A 27,360-nucleotide genomic window follows, 5' to 3' on the forward strand; every position below is an offset into this window, starting at 1 on the left:
TTTTTTTTTTTTTTGAGACACAGTGTCACTCTGTTGCCCAGGCTGTAGTGCAGTGGTGCCATCTCAGCTCACTGCAACCTCCGCCTTCCAGGTTCAAGTGATTCTCCTGCCTCAGCCTCCCAAGTAGCTGGGATTACAGGCATATGCCACCATGCCCAGATAATTTTGTATTATTAGTAGAGATGGGGTTTCACTATGTTGGCCAGGCTGGTCAAAGCAGATGTGCCCTCAGATGAGTTTGCTTCAAATTTATTTAAAACAAAGGCTGGGTGTGGTGGCTCATGCCTGTGATCCCAGCACTTCGGGAGCCTGAGGAGGGTGGATCACTTAAGCCCAGGAGTTCAAGACCAGCCTGGACAACATAGTGAAACCCTATCTCTATAAAAAATACAAAAATTGGCTTGGTGCAGTGGCTCACACCTGTAATCCCAGCACTTTGGGAGGCCAAGGCAGGCAGATCACAAGGTCAGGAGTTTGAGACCATCCTAGCCAACATGGTGAAACCTCCTCTCTACTGAAAACACAAACATTAGCCAGGCATGGTGCTGGGCACCTGTAATCCCAGCTATTCAGGAGGCTGAGGAAAGAGAATCGCTTGAACCCGGCAGGCAGATGTTGCAGTGAGCCAAGACCTCACCATTGCACTCCAGCCAGGGCAACAGAGCGAGACTCCATCTCAAAAAAATAAAAAATAAAAAAATAAAAAATAAAAAAAATTAGCCAAGCATGGTGGCACAAGCCTGTAAGTCCCAGCTATTCAGGAGGCTGAGGCAGGAAGATCTATTAAGCCCAGGAGGAGAAGGCTGCAGTGAGCTGTAATTAAACCACTCCAGCCTGGGCAAGAGAATGAGACCCTATTTCAAAAAACAAAGAAAGAAGAAAAGGTTTTTTGCCTTCAGAGCTTTTGGATTTCTGGGTTGAATTGCAATTGCTAGATCAAAGATCTGGCCTGTGAGCCTGAAGAATCAGGGCCAAGACGGTCAGAATGGGTACCCCTCTCCCCAGCACAACAGGAACAGCAGGCTCGACGCCCGGGACTGGCCTACCCGCCGCTGCCTCACCGTCATCCCCCTGCAGCCAGCCTTCCCAGATCCCTTTGAACCGGCCACCCAGGCTTCTTGGCAGCCCTGCCAGGCCACTTGTCTTCAGGTCTGCCAGGGGAGGTGGGGAGGAGGCGGGAGGAGATCGTGCAGAGGCGGTCTGGGCTGCGCCAGAGCTTGGGGTGCTGAGCCTGTGACCAGCTGTGAGCAGAACCCAGCCATGGCCAGCCCGGGGCTGCTGCTCCTGCTCTTACTGACGGCCCTGCCACTGCTGTGGTCCTCCTCACTGCCGGGACTGGACACTGCCGAAGCTAAGGCCACCATCGCAGGCCTGATCTTGTCTGCGCTGGAGAGAGCCACCGTCTTCCTAGAGCAGAGGCTGCCCGAAATCAACCTGGATGGCATGGTGGGGGCCCGGGTGCTGGAAGGTGAGTGAGCCCCCGTTCCCCTGGCTGGACACTAGGAAGCTAACTCTCAGCTTTGTCCTCCGCCCTGCTCTGTACGCCTGAGACTTGGCAGCCTTCTGGGCCCAGAATAATCTGCCTCAACTATAAGGAGAGAGGAAGGGAAGCCGGGGGTTGCGGCCCAGCTGTTACGAAATTTTTTAGAAGTAGGAAAGATTTAAAGTCAACATGGGGAAGGATTTGGAAATGATCATTTTCTAAGAAGGAAATGATCCATTTGGCAGTCCCTCCTGACACACTACAAACAAGGGGAGTAGAGAGAGTGCCCCAAAAATGGATATTTGTGGGACGGTCCCTCCCCTGAGTGAGGTGGCTGTGGACAAAACTGACGACCCTCAAGATCGGGTTCCAACCCCGCTTCCTCCACTTCCATCCAAAGCCTCCTGAAGGTTTTGCAAAAACAGTCAAGTGTTTGTTTAGCTTTCAGAGATATAAGATCCCCAAGAAGGGGACTGGAGACAGGCCAAGGCAAACACACACATGCACACATCTCACACACAAGCATGCATGCACACATGTACACACACACGCACACATCACACACACAAGCATGCATGCACACATGTACACACACAGGCACATCACACACACACAAGCATGCATGCACACATGTACACACAGGCACATCACACACACACAAGCATGCATGCACACATGTACACACACAGGCAGATCACACACACAAGCATGCATGCACACATGTACACACACAGGCACATCACACACACAAGCATGCATGCACACATGTACACACACAGGCACATCACACACAAGCATGCATGCACACATGTACACACACACGCACACATCACACACACAAGCATGCATGCACACATGTACACACACAGGCACATCACACACACACAAGCATGCATGCATGCACGCACGCACACACATCACAAACACGCATGCATGCACACACACATCACACACACAAGCACACATGCATGTACGAATGCACACACACACACACCATGAATTGCTGTGGGCCCCTCCTTGCAGGCCATCCTGAGCAAAGTGACAAAGACCCCAGGTTGGTATCAGCAGGGGCTCTGGGCTGGCCCTGGCTCCCAGGCCAGGCAGTGGGCATCGCCCCACACCACCCTCTTTGGGTTGCCAGAGTAGTTTTCCACCTGGCCAGGACTCAGAAGTGGCAGGAGAGGCACTGGGATAGTCTGCTTCCTCGCAGCCGCATGCCCTCACCAAGTGTCCTCTCCTCACCCCTCATCCCCCACGTGGCATCCTGGAGAGCCCTGAGATCACACTCCTCCCCTCCTGGCCAGGGCTAGGGTGAGGCCAGAGATACACCCCGGGTCCCCTTCATTTAACCCAGCCCTGTCTCAAAGCTCCTCTAGAAATTCATCAGCATCAGCATCCCCCAGACTGGAGTGCAGTGGCACCATCATAGTTCACTGTAGCCTTGAACTTCTGGCTCAAGTGATCCTCCCACCTCAGCCTTCCGAGTAGCTAGGATTACAGGCATGCGTCACCACACCTAGCTAATTTTTAATATTTTTTTGTAGAGATAGAGTCTTGCTATGTTGCCCAGGCTGATCTCAAATTTCTGCCCTCAAGTAATCCTCCTGCCTTGGCTTCCTAAAGTGCTGAGTCTAGAGGGGTGAGCCACTGTGCCCAGCCTAATGTCTCTAATGGAGGAAGGGGCCCACCAAGGCTGAGATGTGGCCTTGCAAATTGGGTTCTCCCTGGGCACCTGCCATGGGTAACTGACCAGACAGCTTGCAGAGGAGTAACTTGTTTTCCTCATTCCATAGGCAAGGAAACTGAGGCAGAGAGAGTTCAATAGCCTCCTGACACCTCACAATGGATGGCTGGTGGGGTGGGGTCTAGGACAGACCCACCCAGTTACATGAGTCTCTTGAGGGCGAGTGGCATCACACTGACTCGTGTCCAGCCCCCTTGCCAAGCACAGTAGTGAGTGTGCAGCAGGTGTTGAACAAGCACTCATAGAACCAAGGGACAGAATCTTGTCATCAGGGGCAGATGGCTTCCACGGGGGCAGGTGCTTTCTGGGGTGCATGTGATAGTTAAAGCTTCAGTTCACTTAGAATCTGCTCCACGTGGGCACACCCCAGGTGCACTGTATGGGTACTTCAATACCCTCTCCCTGTCCTTCCTGAGGTTACACCCATTGTTATTATCCTCTTTTATCAATGAAGGGAGGGGGGTTCTCTTAATCATGACTGAATAGCATTCACTGGGAAAGCCCCACCACCCTGGCCTCAGATCAGGGTCCCCTCTCCTTGCAGCCACAGTGAGCCCAGCTTCTCCACCCACGCTCTGTTCCACAGCCACTGTCCCTTCCCCTTGCAATAGTCTTGCTGCATAACAGATTCCCCAGGAATTCAGCCACATAACACAACAGTGGACTCTGCCTAAAAGAGAGCAAAGGTGGTACCAGTGCCTAGAACATGGCTTCAGAACTGGTTTGCCCGGGTTCGAATCCTGGATCTCCCCCAACTGGCTGCATAACACTGAGTTATCTGCTCTGGTGGAGTCTGGGTTTCCTCATCCTTCCACTGCAGCTGGTAGCTGGGAGTATCACGTGATCATGCACATATATCACATGAGATTACGTGTCTATGTCGTCTTACCCTTGGGGCTCAGTACTTGTCAGCCATTACCATTTCCATCTATCCAAGCATTGAGCACCCTTGACTGACGGCAACAGCCTCCTCGTCTGTCTCTCTCTAAACAATGAGCTCTGCGTCAGTAGGGTCGAAGTCCCATTGCAGTGGTCCCCAACCTTTTTGACACCAGGGACTGGTTTCATAAAAGGCATTTTTTCCATGGACCTAGGTAAAGGGGAAGGTTTTGGGATGATTCAGGGACGTGACCTTTATTGCGCATTTTTTAATTTTTAATTTTTATTTGAGACAGAGTCTTGCTCTGTCACCCAGGCCCCAGTGCAGACGCCACCTCAGCTCACTGCAACCTCCAGCTCCAGTTCAAGCGATTCTCCTGCTCAGCCTCCCAAGTAGCTAGGACTACAGGCCCCCGCCACCACACCCGGCTAATTTTTGTATTTTTGGTAGAGACGGGGTTTTACCATGTTGGCCAGGCTGGGTCTTGAACTCTTGGCCTCAGGAGATCTGCCTACCTCGGCCTCCCAAAGGGCTGGGATTACAGGCATGAGACACTGTGCGCGGTCCAGTTTATGTTTGCTATTACATTAAAACATGTAATTATACAACTCGCCTACAGGGCCACTGCCCTACAGGGTTGTGGGGTGTTCCCTATTGCTGCGTTGAGGCACTGGATCCGAGAAATAAAGAGACAGGACACAGAAAGACTGGAAAAGACAGCTGGGCTCGGGGGGCCACGCCACTTACAAGCAGAGACAGTCGAGGCCCTGAACGTCCAGAAGCATCTGTATTTATTAGGTATGAGACAGGGTTTATTTATTAGGTAAGGGTCATGAGTGAGATCATCTATAGGCTTAGTGATAGGGCAGACATAATCACGTGAGTACCAAGCGAGGGGGCCACCCCATTAGGTCACCTAGTTAGAGAGGTGGGCCATGCACAGTAGGGGGCTGTGCCGTGCACAGTAGCAGAGGGTCGTGTACAAAAAAGGGGGTCCACCCCCATTAGGCCACCGAGGCAAGGAGGTGAGCTGTGTGCAACAAGTGCCGTGCACAACACTTCTTATCTGGGCGCTGGAGACTTCACAGGATGCCTACAGAAGGATGCCATAAACCAGTGCAGTGGGAGCTGGCAGTGTGCCCTTCTCTAAGATACCTTATAGGAGGAGGATTTGAGCCAGCACAGTAGCGAGCAAAGCTGACAGGGTGTACAGCCGCCGTGGCGCGATCACACCAGGGGGGTTCTTCTCCCTCGGTTGTTCGGGGATCTCGGGCCTGAGGCCCGCTTTCCACAAGAACTGAATGCGAGGTACAGCCACTCCTTTTCAGGGGGAGTAACTCTTGCTCCACGCTGGCCATGCACGGGTACTGAGTGCTGCCGTCTAGGCCCTGACCTGCCACACAGCGTGTGCCCTTTCAGGCAGGGGCGCTACCGCCTGGGTCTTCCGTTCTTGTCCTGGCCTGGCTGTTTTCCCATGTACTGTTTCTGCTCTGCCACTGCTCTAGGCATTCCTCCTGCTACAAACTACTACATGGTTATCTAGAAGGATTATATAAATCAGCATGAAATGAGTAGGACAGCTCCAACGACAATCCATGACATGATTACACAGAAAGATTATATAAAACTAAGGATGGTTACATAGATAAGCTAGATATAAGATTCTATGGAACTAAGTATAATTACATAGATAAGCTAGATATAAGTAAGCAGGAAGTTATACTTCAGGCACTAATTGTGCTTGGCGTCTGCCCAGCTCTCCAGCTCTCCTTCCTCAGCGCCCATGTGGGGGTTTACCCACACACTCGCCACAATATAGAATCAGTGGAAACCCTGAGATTATTTTCCAACAACTAAATAATCCCATCTAGGGCAATGGGAGACAATGGCAGATCACTGGACATTAGATCCTCATAAGGTGTGTGCAACCTAGATCCCTCGAATGTGCAGTTCGCAGTAGGGTTTGCACCCCTGTGAGAATCTAACCAGAAGCTGATCTGACAGGAGGTGGAGCTCAGGCAGTAACAAGAGTGAGTGACGAGAGTGGCTGTAAATTACAGACTCACCCACTACTCGCCTCCTGCTGTGCGGCCTCGTTCGTAACAAGCCAAGACCAGTGCTGGACTGAGCGCTGGGGACCCCTGTCCTGTCGGACTTCGTAGACCCAGTGCAGTCACCGGAGGAGACACTCTGACATACTGGGGACTGCTCCCTGTCGGCACTCCCAAGGCCGTCCTTCTCCCCTGCGGGTTTGCCCACGGAGGGGGCTGAGCAGAGGGGGGCGTGCAGCATCCTTCTTAACTTAGCCCATCCTCCCTAACAAGGCTCCTACCTGATGGCAGCTGCCCTACCTAGTCCCTCGCCCTCTCAGCCCTGCATGGATGCTCTGGGTCCTGTCTCCCCAATCGATGTCTGGCCACCTCTGGATCTTCTCCATTCTCTCCCACCTCATCAAAGCCACAGCTAGCCCACAGGATACCCCTGTGGGAATTAGAAGAAGGTCCTTCCTTCCTGAAGTCACTTGACAGCCATCTGCTGGGAAATTGTCTTACTACGTACACAAACCCATGATCTGAATGTGTGTTGCCACTGTGCAGTGTACAACCTGCTCACCTGCACAGGGTGGTTCTCCACCCTACAACCTGAATCGTTCCCTCATTATTCCTCATGCGCAGCAGACCCCAAGTCTCCTTAATGCATAGTAATGGCTGAACTTTACCAAGTGCTTACTCTACACTATGAATAAGACTAAGTCCTCTCTGCACATTTGCTCACTCTAGCCTCATAACCCCCTCCAAGAAGGAAGGACTATCATTATCCCCGTTTTACAGATGAAGAAAGTGAGATGGAGAGAAATTAAATTACTTTCTCTGGTCATCCAACAAGAAAGCATCTGAGTTAAGGATTCGAGGATTTGGACCTCAAGTATCAAGGATCTGAACCCAGGCCCGACTCCAAAAACCAAGCTCGCAGCCACCCGCTTCTACCACTCCGACACCCATTCTCATAGCCCAGATCACCCCATTCTGACCTCATTTCCAGTCAGCTCAGCAAATCTTTCCCGGCTGTGTGCTGGAGGAGGCAGAGAGGCTCCCACAAAGCATGAGACCTTGGAGGATTTTTTTTTTCCTGTCCCAAGGCAAAAAAAAAAAAAAAAAAGTACCAATTCCAAATGGTAGAATGAATGTACTCTGATCCCTTCCAGAGCAGCTGAAAAGCGTTCAGGAGAAGTGGGCCCAGGAGCCGCAGCTGCAGCCGCTGAGCCTGCGAGTGGGGGTGCTGGGGGAGAAGCTGGAGGCCACCATCCAGAGATCCCTCCTCTACCTCCAGCTGAGTGACCCCAAGTACCTAAGAGGTGAGCACCCACAGGGGTGTCCCATTCCTTCCGGAATATCGACTCTGGGGATATTGACTTTCATAACCCAGCATGTGCTCTCCGGGGCAAGGCTGGGCTGGGACATTCCTTTTGGAATATCGACTCTGGGGATATTGACTTTAATAACCCAGCATGTGCTCTCCCGGGGCAAGGCTGGGCTGGGTCAGTCCGTCATGAACTTCGATCTGTCTGCCAAGCAAGCCACAGATGAGCTCTGGGGACATGAGGTCATCCTTGACTTCAGAGTCTGATGGCCTCTCCCACCCACACAGAGGGGTGCGGAGTAGGCAGGGTGTCTTCTCTCACGCATTCAGTGCATGCCCATGCTTGAGGTCCTGGTTCTAGACCAGAGCAGAGGGGCTGGGCAGGGTGGGGCTATCCCAGAGGGGAGAGTGTCTAAAAGGCCATTTGACCCTTTGCACAGCAAACAGCAGAGTCCTCTATCACCAAATTATTTTAATACATTTCATTAAATGTCGGAAGAAACTCCTGAAGTTGTCCACACTCTATTTTTCTGTATTTTTAGTAGAGATGGGGTTTCACCATGTTGGCCAGGATGGTCTCGATCTCTTGACCTCATGATCTGCCCACCTCGGCCTCCCAAAGCGCTGAGATTACAGGTGTGAGCCACCGTGCCCGGCCAATTTTTTTTTTTTCTTTGAGATAGAGTCTCCCTCTGTCACCCAGGCTGGAGTGCAGTGGTGTGATCTCAGCTTACTGCAGCCTCCACCTCCCTGGTTCAAGCAATTCTCCTGCTTCAGCCTCTCAGTAGCTAGGACTACAGGCATGTGCCACCACACCAGGCTAATTTTTATATTTTTAGTAGACACGGGGTTTCGATACATTATCCAGGCTGGTCTCCAACTCCTGACCTCAAGTGATCTGCCCACCTCAGCCTCCCAAAGGCTGAAACACCATCTCTACTAAAAATACAAAAAAAAAAAAAAAAGTGGGGCGTGTTGGCACGAGCCTGTAGTCCCAGCTACTTGGGAGGCTGAGGCAGCAGAATCACTTGAACCCGGGAGGCAGAGGTTGCAGTGAGCCTAGATCACGCCACTGCACTCTAGCCTAGGTGACACAGCTAGACTCTGTCTCCAAAAAAAAAAAAAAAAAAGAAAGAGCTGAACATAGCTCACTGCATTCTCCAACTTTTAGACTCAAGCAGTCTTCCCGCCTCAGCTGGGACTCCAGATGCACACCACCATACCTGGCTACCTTTTTTATTTTTGTAGAGAGAGTCTTGCTATGTTGCCTAGGCTGGTCTTGAACTCTGGGCCTCAAGCGATCTTCCTTCCTCAGCCTCCCCAAGTGCTGGGATGACAGGTCTGAGCCCTGCGCCTGGGAATCTAACCCTTATCTGGAGCTTCCACGGGATGCAGTGGGTTTAGTCAAAGCTATCCCAACGCTCTTCCTGATGATTAGGGGAAAAGGGTTTTATAAGCAGAAGGAGCTTTCTTGAGTTTTTCAAACCCAATCTGGAACCAGCAGACAGGGCTCAGAGCCCCGAGCTGTACCTGCCAGTGGGCAGGTCTGCAGGAGTGGGTGGGTGGCCCATCCTGGATCGCCCCCACACAGCACCGAGCCTCACCTACCTATCCTCTCTGCCAGAGTTCCTGCCGACCCTGCAGCCCGGGTTTTGGAAGCTCCCACATGCCTGGACCCACACCAATGCCTCCTTGGTCTACCCCACGTTCGAGCCCCAGGACTCGTTCTCGGAGGAGACCAGCGACATGTGCCTGGTGCAGCTGCTGGGAACCGGGTGGGCCCCAAACTCACCCTATTTGCTGGAAACACAAACACACTCTGCTGGTCCTGTCCCACTCATTCTTCTCCAAGCCCCCAGGGCTGAAGCCAAGGCTTTGTGCAGATCCGGGTGCAGCTCCCTGAAGCTGCCAGGCACTGCCCTCTCCCACTCCAGTGGGGTCCCCCTTGCTCCAGCCACCCACTGGTCTCCCATGCCACAGCAGGTCTTCCAGCAGCCATGGCTGAGCACACCATCTCCAGGTCCCCGGACAAAGCCCCAGTTCTCCACCCTTCCAAGTCCCCAGCCCCCTAGAGGCCGCTTTTCAGACTCTCCAAGGCTCCCCCCACCCACCCACTAGGCCTCAAGAAGTCTGCCCTACCTCCAAACCCCATCCTACCTCTGACCCCAGCACACAGCAGACCTCCTGGGAGGGCCTCTCCAGCACCTTGTATAGCCACAGATGCAATGTGCATTTGGACTGTGGGCCTGTCCCCATCCCCAGTGAGGTTGCAGGTCCGGGAAGCCAGGACCGAGCCTAGCTGGGCTCCTCATTTTATCCGGGTGCTGGGTGGGCCCGGAGCAAGGCCCCAGGGCGGCCCTGGGTGCAGGTGCCTGTGGACAAAGTGGGCAGCAGGTGCCCAGGGCGCATCCTCTCAGCTTCCTTCAGAGCAATGCTTGGGCCAGGACACAGCTGGGCTCACGGAGGGCTTGGCCCTAGCCAGGGCTCCTGCTTTTTTTGGTTTTTTTGAGAAGGAGTCTCACTCTGTTGCCAGGCCGGAGTGTAGTGGGGAGATCCCGGCTCACTGTAACCTCCACCTCCCAGGTTCAAGTGATTCTCCTGCCTCAGCCTCCCGAGTAGCTGGGACTACAGGCTCCAGCCGCCACGCCTGGCTCATTTTTGTAGTTTTAGTAGAGACAGGGTTTTACCATGTCAGCCAGGATGGTCTAGATCTCTTGACCTTGTGATCCACCCACCTCAGCCTACCAAAATGCTAGGATTATAAGCATGAGCCATCTCACCCAGCCAAATATATACATATATATATATATATATATTTTTTTTTTTTTTTTAAAACAGAATCTCACTCTATCATCCAGGCTGGAGCGCTGTGATGTGTTCTTTGTTGGCTCACTGCAATCTTGACCTCCCAGGTTCAAGCGATTCTCCTGCCTCATCCTGGGATTACAGACGTGTGCCACCATGCCCAGCTAATTTTTGTATTTGTATTTTATTTATTTAGAGACAGAGTCTCACTCTGTCTCCCAAGTTAGAGTGCAGCGGTGAGATCTCAGCTCACTGCAACCTCTGCCTCCAGGGTTCAAGTGATTCTCCTACCTCAGCCTCCAGAGTAAGTGAGATTACAGGTGCACACGACCACACCCGGCTAATTTATGTGTGTTTAGTAGAGACAGGGTTTCACCATGTTGGCCAGGCTGGTCTTGAATTCCTGAGCTCAGGTAATCTGCCTGCCTCGGAGGTGAGGTTTCACCATGTTGGCCAGGTCTCGAACTCCTGACCTCAGATGATCTGCCTGCCTCAGACTCCTTAAGAGCTAGAATTCCAGGAGTGAGCCACCGTGCCTGGCCAGTGCAGGCGAAATAAGCATGTTGGGCCCAGATTCCAAGTGGTTTATATTCAAGTACCCACTGTTTAGGGCTGGAAAAGACGTGATTTGGGGGCCCCACGGAGCCGTAGGAAGTTTCAGCTTCGGTGGCTTCCTCAGGCCCAGGATAGCTACAGCGTCATGTCCCCTGTGCCAGGGCAGCCAGATTTAGCAAATCAAGATGCAGGACAGCTGTATTTTCTCTGGCAACCCCCATGCCCAGCTGGGTGTCTGGAATCTGCTAGGAGTTCCAACAACTATAAATAGGGGCCACATCACTACCTGGGAAGACTCAGGGTGGGTCAGCGCTCCATCTGTATGTAACAGCTTGAAACCACTTTCCCCCAGGATGGACAGCAGCCAGCCCTGTGGCCTCTCGGACTTCTGCAGGAGCCTCATGACCAAGCCCAGATGCTCGGGCTACTGCCTGTCCCACCAACTGCTCTTCTTCCTCTGGGCCAGAATGGTGAGTGCCCAGGGAGCCCCCACCATGCAGGGAAAGGGGAAGGAGAAAGGAAAAGGGACGGCCCGGTGCAGTGGCTCCTGCCTGTAACCCCAGCAATTTGGGAGGCCAAGACGGGTGGATTACTTGAGGCCAGGAGTTCAAGACCAGCCTGGCCAACATGGTGAAACCACTTCCCTACTAAAAATAAAAATAAATAAATTAGCAGGACATGGTAGCACGCACCTGCAATCCCAGCTACTAGGTAAGGCTGAGGCAGGAGAATCGCCGGAACCCAGGAGGCGGAGGTTGCGTGAGCCGAGATTATACCACTACATTTTATATGTATATATACATTTTATATATAAAGATAACCCTACATTTCTGCATATGTATATTTATATTAATAAATAAAATATATATTTATATATTTTATATATAAATATATAATTTATATATATAATGCATATATATATTTATATTTATAAATAAAAATATATTTATATAAATATATATTATATATATTTATATATAAAATATTTATATATTTTTATTTATAAATATAAATATATATATGTTTCTTTATGCAGAAATGTAAGGTTATCTTTATTTCAAAAAATGTGATTCAGTGTCCAGAAATTCTTAGCTGAGGAGGCACTCCCTGTTTTTATTCAACAGAATTTTCTAATTATTATTTCTTTGCAAGCTGTGACAGACCAATATTTTTGTAAATACAAGAAGAACCATAGTGCAAGGGAATTCTTTTGATCATTAACCTCAACAGGTGGAAAGTCACTCTGACCACCACAACAGAAGTGTCTAAAGCCTGCTGCCAACGCCAGTTCTTCTCTCCCAGCATGGGGAGCAGCCAGCCTGTTCTTGGTGCGCACTTTGAGTAGCACTGAAGCCGCCCATGGGATTAGTCCGGTTGTAGATTGCAGTGTACCCCTACCCACTCGATCATTCAAAGAGCATCTCCTAGTGGCACAGGTTTCACATTGGGTCCTGAAAATACAAAAATCAGTCTCCACTAAAAATACAAAAATTAGTCTGGCATGGTGGTGGCATACACCTGTAGCCCTAGCTGCTTGGGAGACTGAAGCAGGAGAAGTACTTGAACCCGGGAGGTGGAGAGTGTGATGAGCTGAGATTGCACCACTGCACTTTAGCCTGGGCAACAGAGCAAGACTCTGTCTCAAAAAAAGAAAGAAACTCTTCAGGCTCTGAAAGATGACTTTAGCAAACCAAGATCACACAGCTCCTCAGTTGCAGAGCTGAATCTTGAACCCAGTTTTCTCTGATGATGGAGCCCCAGCTGGCTGGGGGTATGCATGGGGAAGAAATCCTGCAGAAAGGAGAAAAAGACCTGCCCTAAACAGCCACTTGCAAGACTCTCGCAGATCTGCAAGACTTTCCCATAACAGGGCATGCGTCTGTCACCTGTAGCACTGAGCGCCTTGTCTTTGGGTGTTTGTCTTCCCAGAGCGGGTGCACACAGGGGCTGTTCCAGCAGAGCCAGGACTACATCAGCCTCTTCTGCGCCAACATGATGGACCTGAACCGCAGAGCTGAGGCCATCGGATACAAATACCAAACCCGGGACATCTTCATGGAAAACAGTATGGCCAGCATTCTGCCCCTGGGACAGAGAAGGAGGGTGTCCCCCGCCCAACACACACACACACACAGAGTTGCCAGATTAGGCAAGTAAAAATACAGAGTGCTCAGTTAAATTTGAACTTCAGATACACAGTGAATTCATTTTTAGTATAAGTTTATCCCATCTACTGCATGGAATATACTTACACTAAAAAATTATATTCATTGTTTATTGAAAACTCAAATGTCACTGGGCATCCTGTATTTTACCTGCCACTGTGTGACAGCTTCCTGCCCCCAAAGGCTGCCCCAGTGATGGAGCTCTATACAGACGGACCAGGTGACTGTCAGGCGGACCCACAAAGCCTTACGGATGAGATAGAAAAGGAGCGCTTGGGTGGGTGCTCGCTGGCTGGAATGTCTAAACCCCTCTACTGGCCCTAAATTTGGAGCAGCCCTGACCAAGGCCCTCAGTGGGAGGCGGGACACAAGCCTGGGAGCCCCTAGTTGCTCAGGCAAAGGCTGGAGCTGCCTTCTTCCAGCCCCTGCATTGAATGCTCACCTCCTGATGCTGCCTAACCCAGGCAGATGGAGGCAGCTGGCACCACAGCAGCCCTGGGGAGTGGGAGGAGGTGGGCCTGCGGGACAGGCCTGCAGAGGGCCCCATCTGTACTTTCAGTCATGTTCTGTGGAATGGGCGGCTTCTCCGACTTCTACAAGCTCCAGTGGCTGGACGCCATTCTCAGCTGGCAGAAACAGCGGGAAGGTTGCTTCGGGGAGCCTGGTGAGCTGCGCTGCCGCCCTGGCTAAGAGTGGGGGCACTAAGGGCTGGGGGGGGCGGGGCAGGGCTGAGTTTCTAGGCCAGGTGTGTAAACAATGCATTGGTGTTAAGGATGCTGAGAGATGTGTAACCTGCAGGTGCATGCACACACACAGAGACATGTGCACACACAGGTGGAAATGAGCTCAGAGTTTTGGAAGCCAAAATTCGGCAAGACAGGAGGCCATCCTGTTGGAAGGTGTTGGCCCCTTCAGCTACGTTAGCAAGCCCATTTGTATTGCACTCTTTGATGCTGCAGATAAAGACAAACCCTAGACTGGGTCATTTATAAAGGAAAGAGGTTTAATAGACTCACAGCTCCGCGTGGCTGGGCATGCCTCACAATCCTGGTAGAAGGTGAAAGGCCCGTCTTACACAGCAGCAGACAAGACAGCATGAGAGCCAAGCACAAAGGGAAACCCCTTATAAAACTATCATTTCAGCTGGGAGTGGTGGCTCACACCTGTAATCCCAGCACTTTGAGAGGCCGAGGCGGGCAGATCACAAGGTCAGGAGATCAAGACCATCCTGGCTAATATGGTGAAACCCCGTCTCTACTAAAATGCAAAAAATTAGCCAGGTGTGGTGGCGTGTGCCTGTAGTCCCAGCTTCTCAGGAGGCTGAGGCAGGAGAATCACTTGAACCCAGGAGGTGGAGGTTGCAGTGAGGCGAGATCACGCCACTGCACTCCAGCCTGGATGACAGAGTAAGACTCCATCTCAAAAAACAAAAAAACTTTCAGATCTTGTGAGACTTATTAATGAGAACCAGATGGGAGAAACAGCCCCCATGATTCAATTACCTCCCACGAGGTCCCTCCCACAGCCCGTGGGAATTACAGGAGCTGTAACTCAAGATGAGATTTGGGTGGAGACACAGCCAAACCCTATCACTAGTCATTGAGCAAGTACACACTGAGCACCTGCTAATGGGCTAGAGACCATCTAGGCTCTAGGGAAAACCAGAGCCTGGAGGAAAAGAAACGTAGATCACCTGAACAAACCGAGAATCGAGGTAATTGCAAGTTCTGATAAGAGCTATAAAGGAGGCCACAGGGTGAGGAAGAAAAGAACACCAGGGAAGGTTCTCCAGGTAGGTGGTCAGGAAAGACCACGTGGGAGGAGGTGACTAACAGGGTAGAGAGGCAGAGGACTCAGCCACTTCCTAGCCATGTGACACCTGACAGCTGGTCCCTTTGGAATAAGCCACTTAACCCCTCTGAGCCTCAATGTCCCTGTCTGCAAATAAATGAGCATAATAATAACCCACCTTCCTGAGCCGCAAGGAGAGTAGACATAACACATTTGAAGCCACACAGCCTGTGCCAGGTACAAGACAGCTCCCAGGAAATGCTATTGTCCCCATTACAAGCTTGGGATGCTCCAAGAAGCAAACGCTTTTGAAATAAGATGGTCTGTTTTTAAAACAGAGTTTAGGCCAGGTGCAGTGGCTCACACCTGTAATCCCAGCACTTCAGGAGGACAAGGCAGGCAGATCACAAGGTTAGGACACCAAGACCATCCTCGCTAACACAGTGAAACCCTGTCTCTACTAAAAGTACACAAAATTAGCCAGGCATGGTGGCACATACCTGTAGTCCCAGCTACTCGGAAGGCGGAGGCAGGAGAATCGCTTGAAACTGGGAGGTGGAGGTTGCAGTGAGCCGAGATCGTGCCATTGCATTCCAGTCTGTGCAACAGAGTGAGACTCCATCTCAAAAAAAAAAAAAAAAAAACCCCAAAAGGTTATACGATGAAGAATCTTAGGCCCCCACACGTACAGCATCGGCAGGCTGGGGATGGGGCTGTGAAACTTGCCTTTTTTGGCTTTATTATTATTCTCAATAGACACATAATAATTGTACATATTTATAGGGTACAGTGTGATATTTCAAAACATGTATGTATATAATATGTAATGAGCAAATGCATCGCCTCAAACATCTGTCATTTCTTTGTGTTAGGAACATTCCAAATTCGCTCTTCCGGCTTTCTGAAAATGTACACTAGGCTCATGCCTTATAATCCCAGCACTTTGTGAGGCCAACGCAGGTGGACAGTTTGAGCTGGAGCTCAAGAATGAGAAACCAGCCTGGCCAACAGGCAAAACCCCATCTCTACGAAAAATATCAAAAAAAAAAAAAATGAGCTGGGTGTGGTGACACACATCTATGATCCCAGCTACTGTGGGAGCTTGAGGTGGGAGAATCACTTGAGCCCAGCAGGAGGTGGAGGCTGCAATGAGCCATGACTGCCCCACTGACCACTGCATTTCAGTGTGGGTGGCAGAGTGAGACACTGTCCCCCCCAAAAAAAAAAACAAACAAAAAACCACGAAACAAATTGTTGTTAATTGCAATCAGTCCTCCTTCAGGCAGCACTAGCGCATCCCTTAACCAACCTCTGATTATCTCCTCTCGGCTATACTCTTCCCCACCTCTAGTGAACACTATTCAATACTCTACTTCTTTTTTTAGAGATGGAGTTTCGCTTTGTCAGCCAGGCTGGAGTGCAGGGGTATGATCTTGGCTCACTGCAACATCTGCCTCCCAGGTTCAAGCGATTCTCCTGCCTCAGCCTCCCAAGTAGCTGGGATTACACTCTCCTACCACCATGCCCAGCTAATTTTTGTATTTTTAGTAGAGACAGGGTTTCACCATGTTGGCCAGGCTGGTCTCGAATTCCTGACCTTGAGATCCACCTGCCTTGCCCTCCCAGAGTGTTGGGATTACAGGTGTGAGCCAGTGCACCTGGTCTCAACACTCCACTTCTATGAGATTAACTTTTTTAGCCTCCACATATGTGTAAGGACATGCAATATTTATCTTTCCATGCCTGGCTTACTTCCATTAACATAATGCCCTCCAGGTTCATTGATGTTGCTGTGAATGAAAGAATTTGTTTATTTTTATGGCTAAATAGTATTCCATTGGATCTGTACACCACGTTTTCTCTATCCATTCATCTGCTGATAGTCACTCGGGTTGCTATATCTTGACTACTGTGAATAGTGGTGCAGTAAACATGGTGGTGCGGACATCTCTTCAGCATACGGATTTCCTTTCCCTTGGATAAATACTCAGTGGTGGGATTGATTGCTGGATTATATGATAGTTCTATTTTTAGTTTTTTGAGAAATCGCCATACTGTTTTCTATGATGTCTGCACTAATTTACCATCCCATGAAGAGTATGTAAGAGTTTTCCTTTCTCTACGTCTTTGCCAGAATCCGGTTTTGTTTGTTTGTTTGTTTGTTTGTTTGTCTCTTTTTTTTCTTCTTTTGAGACAAGTTCTCACTCTGTCACCCAAGCTGGAGTGCAGTGATAGGATGTCAGCTCACTGCAATCTCTGCCTCCCAGGTTCAAGAGATTCTCAGCCTCAGCCTCCTGAGTAGCTGAGACAACAGCAGGGTGCCACCAACACCTGGCTAATTTTTGTATTTTTTGTAGAGACAGGGTTTTGCCATGTTGCCCAGGCTGATCCTGAATTCCTAAGTTCAAAGCAATCTACCAGATTTACCAGCCTCGGCCTCCTAAAGTGCTGGGATTAGAGGCATGATCCATTTTTTGTCTTTTTGATAGTAGCCATTTTAACAGGTGTGAGATAGATGCTATCTCATTATGGTTTGATTTGCATTTCCCAGATGATTAGGGATGGTCAACATTTTTCATAGACCTGTTGGCCATTTGTATGCCTTCTTTTGAGAGATATCTATGCAGCTCATTTGCCATTTTGTTTTGAATTATTTTTGTTTTTGTTTTTTGAGACAGAGTTTTGCCCTTATTGTCCAGGCTGTAGTGCAATGGCTTGATCTCAGCTCACTGCAACCTCCACCTCCTGAGTTCAAGCAATTCTCCTGCCTCAGCCTCCCAAGTAGCTGGGATTACAGGCATGTGCCACCAGACCCAGCTAATTTTGTATTTTTAGTAGAGACGGGGTTTCTCCATGTTGGTCAGGCTGGTCTTGAACTCCTGACATCAGGTGATCTGCCCACCTTGGCCTCCCAAAGTGCTGGGATTACAGGCATGAGCCACTGTGCCCTGTAAAACTTTTTTTAAAAATTAGCTGGACATGGTGGTTCATGCTTGTAGTCCCAGCAATTTGGTAGGCTAAGGCAGGAAGGATTGTGTGTGTCCAGGAGTTTGAGGCTGCAGGGAGCTATAATTGTGCCACTGAACCCAGCCTGGCCAACAGAATGAGACCCTGTCTCTAAAATAAAAAAACAAAAAGAAATAAAAATGTAAAAAAATAAAATTTATCTTGAGAAGTTCAACTTTTGCTCTTTTCCCAGATGCTGAAGATGAAGAATTATCAAAAGCTATTCAGTATCAGCAGCATTTTTTGAGGAGAGTGAAGAGGCGAGAAAAAAAATTTATAGGTAATGGAAATACCCAAGGGAGTTTCTTGACATGAAACTGAGATATCCCAGCAAAACAAAGGCCTGTGTTTATTCTTTGCTGTGGACAAACAGCACCTGGCCTTACCAAACAGGCACTAATCAGAGGGCCTTCGTGTTTGGGAGGTGGAAGGGAGGCTAGGGGTCCCAGAGGGCCTCCTCTTAGAAAGTGGGGAGACAGCCTGGGCAACGTGACAAAACCCTGTCTCTACTAAAAATACAAACCTCAGCTGGGCATGGTGGTGCACACCTGTATTCCCAGCTACTCAGGAGGCTGAGGCATGAGAATTACTTGAACCCGGGAGGCAGAGGCTACAGTGAGCTGAGATCACACCAGTGCACTCCAGCCTGGGTGACAAAATGAGACTCCGTATCAAAAATAATAAGAATAAAATATCAATAACTGCAGGCAAAAGCAGGAAGGGATACAGAATAGCCAGCTCATAGATGAGATGTCCAGCACGTGTGGGTATCTGATTCCCATGACTAAACATCTCTCCATCAGCCCCACAGTGGCCTCATCATCCACCTACAGGTGGACAGGAGTGAGGAGTGAAAGCAGAATCCAATCAGTTTTGTAGCTGCCACCAAAGGTCATGCAGGTGAAGGGAGAGAAGTTCTCGGTAGACTTCCAGAGCCCCCTGCCCCAGCTAGGCCCTCCTGACACAGGGGAAGCTGGGGCTGCCTATGGCTGGGGTGGTCAGGACCTGCTGTGTACTACCTTGTCAGCTGCCTGTCCCCAGAGCCAGACAGCCCAACATGAGGACTGTCCTAGGGACTGAAGCGGAAGCTACAGAAATTCCAGAGTCCGAGGCCTTTCGTGGGCCCCCCTAGGTTGACCAGCAGCCTAGAAAACTGCTGGGGAGTGGTGTGCTCATTCTTGTACTTATGACACATGTCCCCAGAGCAAGAGGCACCTGGCGCAGAGACTAGTAGCACGGGGTCTGAGGTCAGTCTGTGCGGGTTCAAGTCCCGCTTCTGCCTCTTACTTGCTGTGAAAGTCACACAAGCAGGCTGGGCATGGTGGCTCATGCCTGTAATCCCAGCACTTTGGGAGGCCGACGCAGGTGGATCAATTGAGGTCAGGAACTCAAGACCACCCTGGCTAATATGGTGAAACCCCATCTGTACTAAAAATACAAAAATTAGCCAAGTATGGTGGCACGCATCTGTAGTCCCAGCTACTCGGGAGGCTGAGACAGAAGAATCGCTTGAACCAGGAGGCGGAGGTTGCAGCGAGCCGAGATTGCATCACTGCACTCCAGACTGGGCGACAGAGCAAAACTCCGTCATCTGTAAAATGGGCACCAAACTGTTGGGGCTAATAACTGATCATCGTGCAAAGCCCTCCCCATCGAATTTGCCACACAGTAGCCACTGAGAGGCAGGAACTGCCAGGGTTAGTCATTCGGCACCTTGAAATCTGCATTCTCCCTTCCTTCAAGGGACCTGGCTGGAGTCCCCTTCCCTTCTCAAAGTGTCTGGGTAGTGGGGAAAGAATTCCTGGCTCCCTCCCACAAGCAGACAGATGGTAACACTAAAGGCATGCTGCCCGCTTTGAGTTGAAAGAACTAACTACATCTGAGGGTTATTATCTCAGGCAACTGCTTAGGCCTGAGACTCTAACTCCATGAGGCATGAGGTCACATGGGACTAGAAAGACTAGAGGCAGCTAAGAGGAAGCCACTGGGGTCAAGAAATGAGCTGGGGAGTTACCAGGGCCAGGGAGCTCAGCTCAGCTTCCCGAGCCTCAGTTTCCCCATCTCGGATGAGACAGGATTATAGTGCATGTGGTTTACGGAGGTAGGTAAGTCAGGGAAGCAGACTAACCCAGGCAGGAGCTAGACAGGATGCAGTCTCAGGCCAGATCACCCTGCAGGAGTGGAGGGGAATGCCTGGGAGCATAAATCGCACAACAGGGTCATCCCCCTAGGACAAGGTGGCCAGTCTTTTTTATCCTTATATTGGTAAGTTATTTGGAAGGGACATACCTCCCAGAGAAGGGAGCCCTTAGCAGCTGGTGGAAGAGGAGTCAGCCCAGCAAAGGGGGCCTAAGGGAGCATCAAAGCGCTCACACAGCATCTTGCAAATTGCCTGGAATGAGATCTGAAAAGCACTTTTTTTTTTTTGAGATGGAGTCTCGCTCTGTCGCCCAGGCTGGAGCGCAATGGTGCAATCTCAGCTCATTGCAGCCTCTGCCTCCCGGGTTCAAGAAATTCTCTTGCCTCCTCCTCCCAAGGAGCTGGGACTACAGGCGCGCGCCACCACACCTGGCTATTTTTTGTATTTTTTAGTAGAGATGGGGTTTCACCATGTTGCTCAGGCTGGCCTCGAACTCCTGATCTCAAGTGATCTGCCATCCTCAGCCTCTCAAAGTGCTGGGATTCCAGGTGTGAGCCACCGCACCCGGCTGAACTGAACTTTCAATGGAACTTTGTTGAATAAAGGCACTCACAGGGGCCTCTCTCCCCATAGATGGCTGTTCCTCCCACAACACAGCCACAGCGGTGGCAGCCCTGGGTGGCTTCCTCTACATCCTGGCTGAATACCCCGCCGCAAACAGAGAGCCGCACCCATCTACACCATCACCACCAAGCAGCCACTGACACAGACGGTTCCGTGTCTGCTGCCTGGAGGAACAGACCCCTTTAGTCCTCCTCCCTTAGATCCTGGAGGGCGTGGGTCACATCCGGGGAAGGAGGCATCTGGAGGATAAGCAAAGCCACCCCGACGTCCCATCTTGGGTTGTTTGGAAGCCCTCAGTAAGCAGGGCTAGGTGATGTGGGGGCCGGGAGGGACCTAGGTGTGAGCGGATGAATAAAGTTAGACTGCAGCTGCCCCAGAGTGGAGTCTTGTTTCTCAGCCTTGAAGACGGCCCTGGACAACCTCTCGGTCTTTGTTTCAACTCTCCGATCCCACGCAACACAAATTCTTTTTTCTTTTCTTCTCTTTTCTTTTTTTTTAATCGATGAGGTCTCACTCTGTCACCCAGGCTCACTGCAGCCTCGAACTCCTGGGCTCAAGCAGTTCTCCCATCTCGCCTCCTGAGTAGCTGGGACTACAGGCGTGTGCCATCACGCCAAGCTAATTTTTAAAATTCTTTGTAGAGATGGGGTTTCGCTATGTGGACCTGGCTGGTCTTGAACTCCCATCGTCAAGCAGTCCTCTTGCCTTGTCCTCCCAAAGTGCTGAGATTACAGGCATGAGCCACTGCACCCAGCCACAGATTCTAAAGAGCCCCATAAACTGGTGTCTTAAAGACTATTTATTCAGGTGTCAAATATTGTATCTTTCCCAGTGGGAGAAGGAAGGGTCTCTGGAAAGAATAGTTCAGGTCATGAGCTAGAGATGACCATGAAAGGCAACACACACTTCTTTTTATATCCTGAGCACGGAACTCTGCCATATGCTTACATTGCATCACACAGCCATCTGTCATTTTACAAAACACAGTATAACACAAGGGTTGATGGTGTGGTTCTGTGGCCAGGCTGCCTAAATTCAAGTCCCAGCTGTCTGTGACCTTGAGCAAAGTCACCAACTTCCCTGGGACTCGGTTTTCTCATTGCAAAATTTGGAAAATAATAAACCCTTCCTTGGTCAGGCACAGTGGCTCCCTCCTATAATCCCAGCACTTTGGGAGGCTGAGGCAGGAGGACTGCTTGAACCCAGGAGCTGGAGACCATCCTGGGCAACATAACAAGACACTCCCACCACGCACCCTCAGCAGGATAGTAGTCCCAGCTACCCAGGAGGCTGAGGTGGGAGGATCCCTTGAGCCCAGGAGTTCAAGGCTGCCGTGAGCTATGATTTCACCACTGCACTCCAGCCGGGGCAACAAAGTGAGAGTCTCAAAAAAAAAAAAAAAAAAAGCAGGGAGGGGGACGGTCAGGCACAGTGGCTCATGCCTGTAATCGCAGCACTTTGGGAGGCCAAGGCGGGTGGATCACGAGGTTAGGAGTTCAAGACCAGCCTGGCCAACATGGTGAAACCCTGTCTCTATGAAAAATAGTTAGCCAGGCATGGTGGCATGCACCTGTAATCCCAGCTACTAGAGAGGCTGAGGCAGAGAATTGCTTAAACCTGGGAGGCAGAGGTTGCAGTGAGTGGAGATCAGGCCACTGTACTCCATCCCGGGCAATAGTGTGAGACTCCGTCTCAAAAAAAAAAAAAAAAAAAAAAAAAACAGCCCCTATGTCAAAATTACCTCCACTGCTGTGAGGATTGTTTTTGTAGACTACTGGGATCAGCGACCGTAACATACTAAGTGCCAGGTAAGCGTTAGGTCCTGCCTCGAGTGATGATGCCACATTAACTGAGGACACCTCTGGAAGCTGCCAGAAGAGGCCGCTACCTTGTCACCGTTTCTCCCATTCCCAGCTTACAGCTCTTCCCTCGAGCTCTGACTCAGTGTGACTATATCTGAACGTGTTCCCTGGAGCTCTGACACGAATTTAGCAGTAAAACCTTCTGGAACCTTATTATGGGTTCCACGGCTGTCTGTGGTGCATGCAGTAGACTCCAGGGTGGAAAAAACAGCTGAAAACCCAGTCCTGGGGCTGCAGACCTGTTTCCACGCACTGTCCCTCTTTGCCTCCAGGTGGAAAATCACTGCAGATCATCCTCCTTTGGCAACTTAGTCAACTTTGAGCATCTGAATTAAAATATCCCTGGCTGTTTCTCTGCCCAGCTGAGCAGCCCAGGGTGGGCAGTGGGGCGATAGTTCTTCTCCATCTTTCCTTTGAGAGGTAGACTCCTCTGACCTGATCCTCTGCTTCAGTGCTCTGAATGACTTCCCATGACGGCTCTTAAAGTTATCAGACCCCAAGGACTGTTCCTGGATTGCGCTGACAAATTTGACTTGCTTTCTAGAGGTTGCTGTTTTCTTGGGGAACCAACGGCCAGAATGTAATATCCACATGGCCCTCTGTGTGCTTCAAGGATTTCTTTCACGTTGTCTTGCAAACAAAAGTTTTCCAAAACAGGCACACAACCTTGAGAGAAGTCAGCTGCACATCAACAACTCCAGGGGAATATGCTCCACCTCTGTGCTTCCTGAACTGGGGATGGAGTCCTCACTGGAGCCTGACACTGGTTCATTTCAGAAAGCTTCAGTTACCAAACCAGGGAGAGGGTGAAATGACTGAGAAGAAAGCAGAGTGGGCCGGGCACAGTAGCTCACACCTGTAATCCCAGCACTTTCGGAGGCTGAGGCGGGTGGATCACCTGAGGTCGGGAGTTTGAGACCAGCCTGACCAACATAGAGAAACCCCATCTCTACTGAAAATACAAAATTAGCCGGGCGTGGTGGCACATGCCTGTAATCCCAGCTACTCAGGAGGGTGAGGCAGGAGAATCGCTTGAACCCAGGAGGCGGAGGTTGCGGTGAGCCGAGATTGCACCATTGCACTCCAGCCTGGGTAACAAGAGCAAAACTCTGTCTCAGAAAGAAAGAAAAGAGAGAGAGAGAGAGAGAGAGAAGGAAAGAAAGAGAAGGAGGGAGGGAGGAAAGCAAGGTAAACATGAGTCACTTTCAAGGAAAGGGAATCCTTGCTCCCGCCTGTCATCCCAGCACTCCTGAACGGTGAGACCATAAATTCCCGTGGTTTGAGCCACCCTGTTGATGGTATCTTGCTACAGCAGCCCCAGAAACGAATGCAGCACCTGCCTCAAGAAGCCATTTCTAGTCCTAGCAACGCGGTCCCTGCAGCCCACCCATACCAGTGGGAAAGCAGACAACCTGTCCTGATGGCCTGGCTCACAGCCTAGTCCTCTATTTAAAGGACCAATGTGAAACTGAAATTTAAAAAGAACTTTCCCAAGGCAGGTGGATCACTTGAGGTCAGGAGTTCAAGATCAGCCTGGCTAACATGGTGAAACCCCATCTCCACTAAAAATACAAAAATTAGCCAGGAATGGTGGCTCGTGCCTGTAGTCCCAGTTACTCCAAAGACTGAGATAGGAGAATTGTGCACCTGGGAGGCAGAGATTGCAGTGAACCAAGATCATGCCACTGCACTCCAGCCTGGGTGACAGAGCAAGACTGCAACTCAAAAAACAACAAAAAAAAAGAACTTTCTCAGTGGCAAGCCACAGCCAAGCCACAGCCCAAAACCCCCCAGGAATTTATCCACTCAACAGACACATCCAGCCCACACAGAGCTCGTGTCCCTTCCGAGTCTCTCCTACCCTTCTGGATATTTTTCCCCGGACATGCACATGGCTCACACTCTACCTTGTCCCAGTGTCTGCTCAGATGCCCTCTCATAGCACCGGACACGGTGGCTCATGCCTGGAATCCCAGCACTTTGGGAGACTGAGGTGGGTGGATTGCTTGAGTTCAGGAGTTGAAGACCAGCCTGAGCAACGTGACAAGACCCCATCTCCACAGAAAATACAAAAATCATCTGGGCATGGTGGCCCGTGCCTGTGATCCCAGCTACTTGGGAGGCTGAGGCAGGAGGATCACTTGAGACTTGGGAGGTTGAGGCTGAAGTGAGCTACGATCATGCCATTGTATCCCAGCCTGGCTGACAGTGGGAGAATTTGGTCTCAAAAGAAAAAAGGGGAACCGTCCAAAGGGCTTGAAACGAAACTCGAGGTCAAGACAAGGAGCACCCCACAAATGAGAGTCATTGGTCCTCCTCGTTGGAGCAGACAGCTCCTAGCAGCCTCCTGCTCAAGTGGCAAGGAGAGGAAACAGCAGCCACAGGCAGATTGTTTGGAGTGGATGGGAGGAAGACAGGGCTTAAAGGAGGCTTGGGACTTGGAGTGAAATGAGAGGGCGGGGGATGGAAAAGCAGGTCCTAGCATCAACCCCACCTCAGGGCAGAGGGGCTGGGCGGGGCGGGGCTATCCCAGAGGGGAGAGTGTCTAAAAGGCCATTTGACCCTTTGCACAGCAAACAGTAGAGTCCTCTATCACCGAATTATTTTAATCCATTTCGTTAAATGTCAGAAGAAATTCCTGAAGTTGTCCGCACTCTAGTTTTCTGTATTTTTAGTAGAGACGGGGTTTCACCATGTTAGCCAGGATGGTCTCGATCTCTTGACCTCATGATCTGCCCACCTCGGCCTCCCAAAGTGCTGGGGTTACAGGTGTGAGCCACCACACCCGGCCAATTTTTATTTATTTATTTATTTATTTATTTATTTATTTATTTTGAGATAGGGTCTCCCACTGCAGTGGTCCCCAACCTTGGCATCCCAAAGAACTTGGATTACAGGCATGAGCCAGCATGCCTGGCCCCTCTTTCTTTTCTTTTCTTTTTTTTTTTTTAAGAGATGGGGTTCTTGCTGTGTTGCCCAGACTGGCCTGGAACTCCTGGGCTCAAACAATCCTCCTGCCTCTGCTGGGATTATAGCCATGAACCACCATACCTGGTTGAAAGTGTTTCCTCTTAAGATGTAAATATAAGATGTAAATACTCGCCCTCTCATTTCACTCCAAGTCCCAAGCCTCCTTTACGCCCTGTCTTCCTCCCATCCACTCCAAACAATCTGCCTGTGGCTGCTGTTTCCTCTCCTTGCCACTTGAGCAGGAGGCTGCTAGGAGCTGTCTGCTCCAACGAGAGGAAAAGGAATGAGTTATCCCAGCACTTTGGGAGGCCAAGGCGGGTGAATCACGAGGTCAGGAGTTCAAGACCAGCCTGGCCAACATGGTGAAACCCCATCTCTACCAAAATAATAATAATAATAATAATACAAATAATTAGCTGGGCATGGTGGTGGGCACCTGTAATCCCAGCTACTCGAAAGGCTGAGGCAGGAGAATCACTTGCACCTGGGAGGCGGAGGCTTCGGTGAGCCAAGATTCTGCCACTGCACTCCAGCCCTAGCAACAGTACAAGACTTCAACTCAAGAAAAAAAAAAAAAAAAGACTTTCGGAGACTTTCTCTGTCATGTTGCTTTAGTGTGAAGCAGTTGTGAGAACGGTGTCTGCAGAACTGTTGCCTGGAATGAGGTGTGAGCGAGCAGGGGAGGGCGGGAAGGGACTGGTGAGAGCCGGGGCGAGTCAAGCCAGGCTTTCATGCCTGCTTCCCCACTCCTGTCCCTCAGCGGCTAATTCTCTGCTCCCCTCGCCCACGAGAGGCAGGAAGACTGACTTGGGCAACGTCCCACCAGTATCCTTGCTTTTTCCTGGTCTTCACCTATTTCTTTCTTTCTAGTTTTTTATTTCCATAGGTTTTTGGGGAATAGGTGGTATCTGGTTATGTGAGTGGTGATCTGCGAGATTTTGGTGCACCCATCACCCCCAGCAGTATACACTGAAACCAATTTGTAGTCTTTTATCCCTCACCTCCTTCCCCCACTTTCCCACACCAGTCCCCAAATTCGGTTTGGTTTTGTTTTTGAGGCGGAGTCTCACTCCATTGCTCAGGCTGGAGTGCAGTGGCGGCGATCTCAGCTCACTGCAACCTCCGCCTCCCAGGTTCAAGCAATTCTCCTGCCTCAGCCTCCTGAGTAGCTGGGATTACAGGCATGTGCCACCACGCCCGGCTAATTTTTGTATTTTTAGCAGTGACAGGGTTTCTCCATGTGGGCCAGGCTGGTCTCAAACTCCTGACCTCAGGTGATCCACCCGCCTCAGCCTCCCAAAGTGCTGAGATCACAGGCGTGAGCCACCATGCCTGGCCCCATTTTATCATTCTTACGCCTTTGCATCCTCATAGTTTGGCTCCCACTTGTGAGTGAGTTTCCGTTCCTGAGTTACTTCATTTAGTATAATAGTCTCCAGTTCCATCCAGGTTGCTGCTAATGCCATTAATTCATTACTTTTTATGGCTGAGTAGCATTCCATCGTATGTCTATACCGCTGTTTCTTTACCCAGTCATTGATTGATGGGTGTTCGGGCTGTTTCCACGCTTTTGCAGTCGCGAATCTGCCCCCAACCCCAATCTGGTTAAATCTGATTTGTCCTTTAAGATTCCCTGAGGCTGGCTGGGCACGGCGGCTCATGCCTGCAATCCCCGTGCTTTAGGAGGCAGAGGCTGGCGGGTCACGAGGTCAGGAGTTGGAGATCAGCCTGGCCAAGATGGTGAAATCCTGTCTCTACTTAAAATACAAAAATTAGCTGAGCACAGTGGCGTGAGCCTGCAATCTAGCTACTCAGGAGGCTGAGGCAGGAGCATTGCTTCAACCCAAGAAGCAGCGGTTGCAGTGACAGAGCCAGACTCCATCTCAAAAATAAAAATAAAGATTTCCCGAGGTTGTCCCTTGCTCTATGAAGCCACCTCCCCTCCTCGCACCTGCTTTCCCTACACTGCTCTATT

At 50.4% G+C, this 27,360-nt stretch overlaps 1 protein-coding gene across 1 annotated transcript; it reads left to right on the forward strand.

The window, feature by feature from the left end:
* Positions 1-1,135: 1,135 nt before the first annotated feature.
* On the forward strand, positions 1,136-20,931 carry C12H16orf89 (chromosome 12 C16orf89 homolog). The gene is made up of 8 exons (XM_003928498.4): positions 1,136-1,468; positions 7,313-7,462; positions 9,092-9,242; positions 11,180-11,297; positions 12,757-12,892; positions 13,552-13,656; positions 17,983-18,069; positions 20,563-20,931. The coding sequence occupies exons 1-8, from the start codon at positions 1,261-1,263 to the stop codon at positions 20,691-20,693; spliced, it is 1,086 nt and encodes a 361-aa protein (XP_003928547.1). The 5' UTR covers positions 1,136-1,260; the 3' UTR covers positions 20,694-20,931.
* The last annotated feature ends 6,429 nt before the right edge of the window (positions 20,932-27,360 follow it).

This window comes from Saimiri boliviensis, chromosome 12 (assembly GCF_048565385.1).
Source record: "Saimiri boliviensis isolate mSaiBol1 chromosome 12, mSaiBol1.pri, whole genome shotgun sequence".
Lineage (NCBI taxonomy): Eukaryota > Metazoa > Chordata > Mammalia > Primates > Cebidae > Saimiri > Saimiri boliviensis.

What these genes read in the sequence shown, in the direction of transcription:
- C12H16orf89 (XM_003928498.4), top strand. Translation starts at nt 1,261, where the DNA reads ATGGCCAGCCCGGGGCTGCTGCTCCTGCTCTTACTGACGGCCCTGCCA. An exon ending in GGACATCTTCATGGAAAACA is followed by an intron (nt 12,893 to 13,551) that starts GTATGGCCAGCA and finishes CTGTACTTTCAG; the next exon opens with TCATGTTCTGTGGAATGGGC. An exon ending in AGGTTGCTTCGGGGAGCCTG is followed by an intron (nt 13,657 to 17,982) that starts GTGAGCTGCGCT and finishes CTCTTTTCCCAG; the next exon opens with ATGCTGAAGATGAAGAATTA.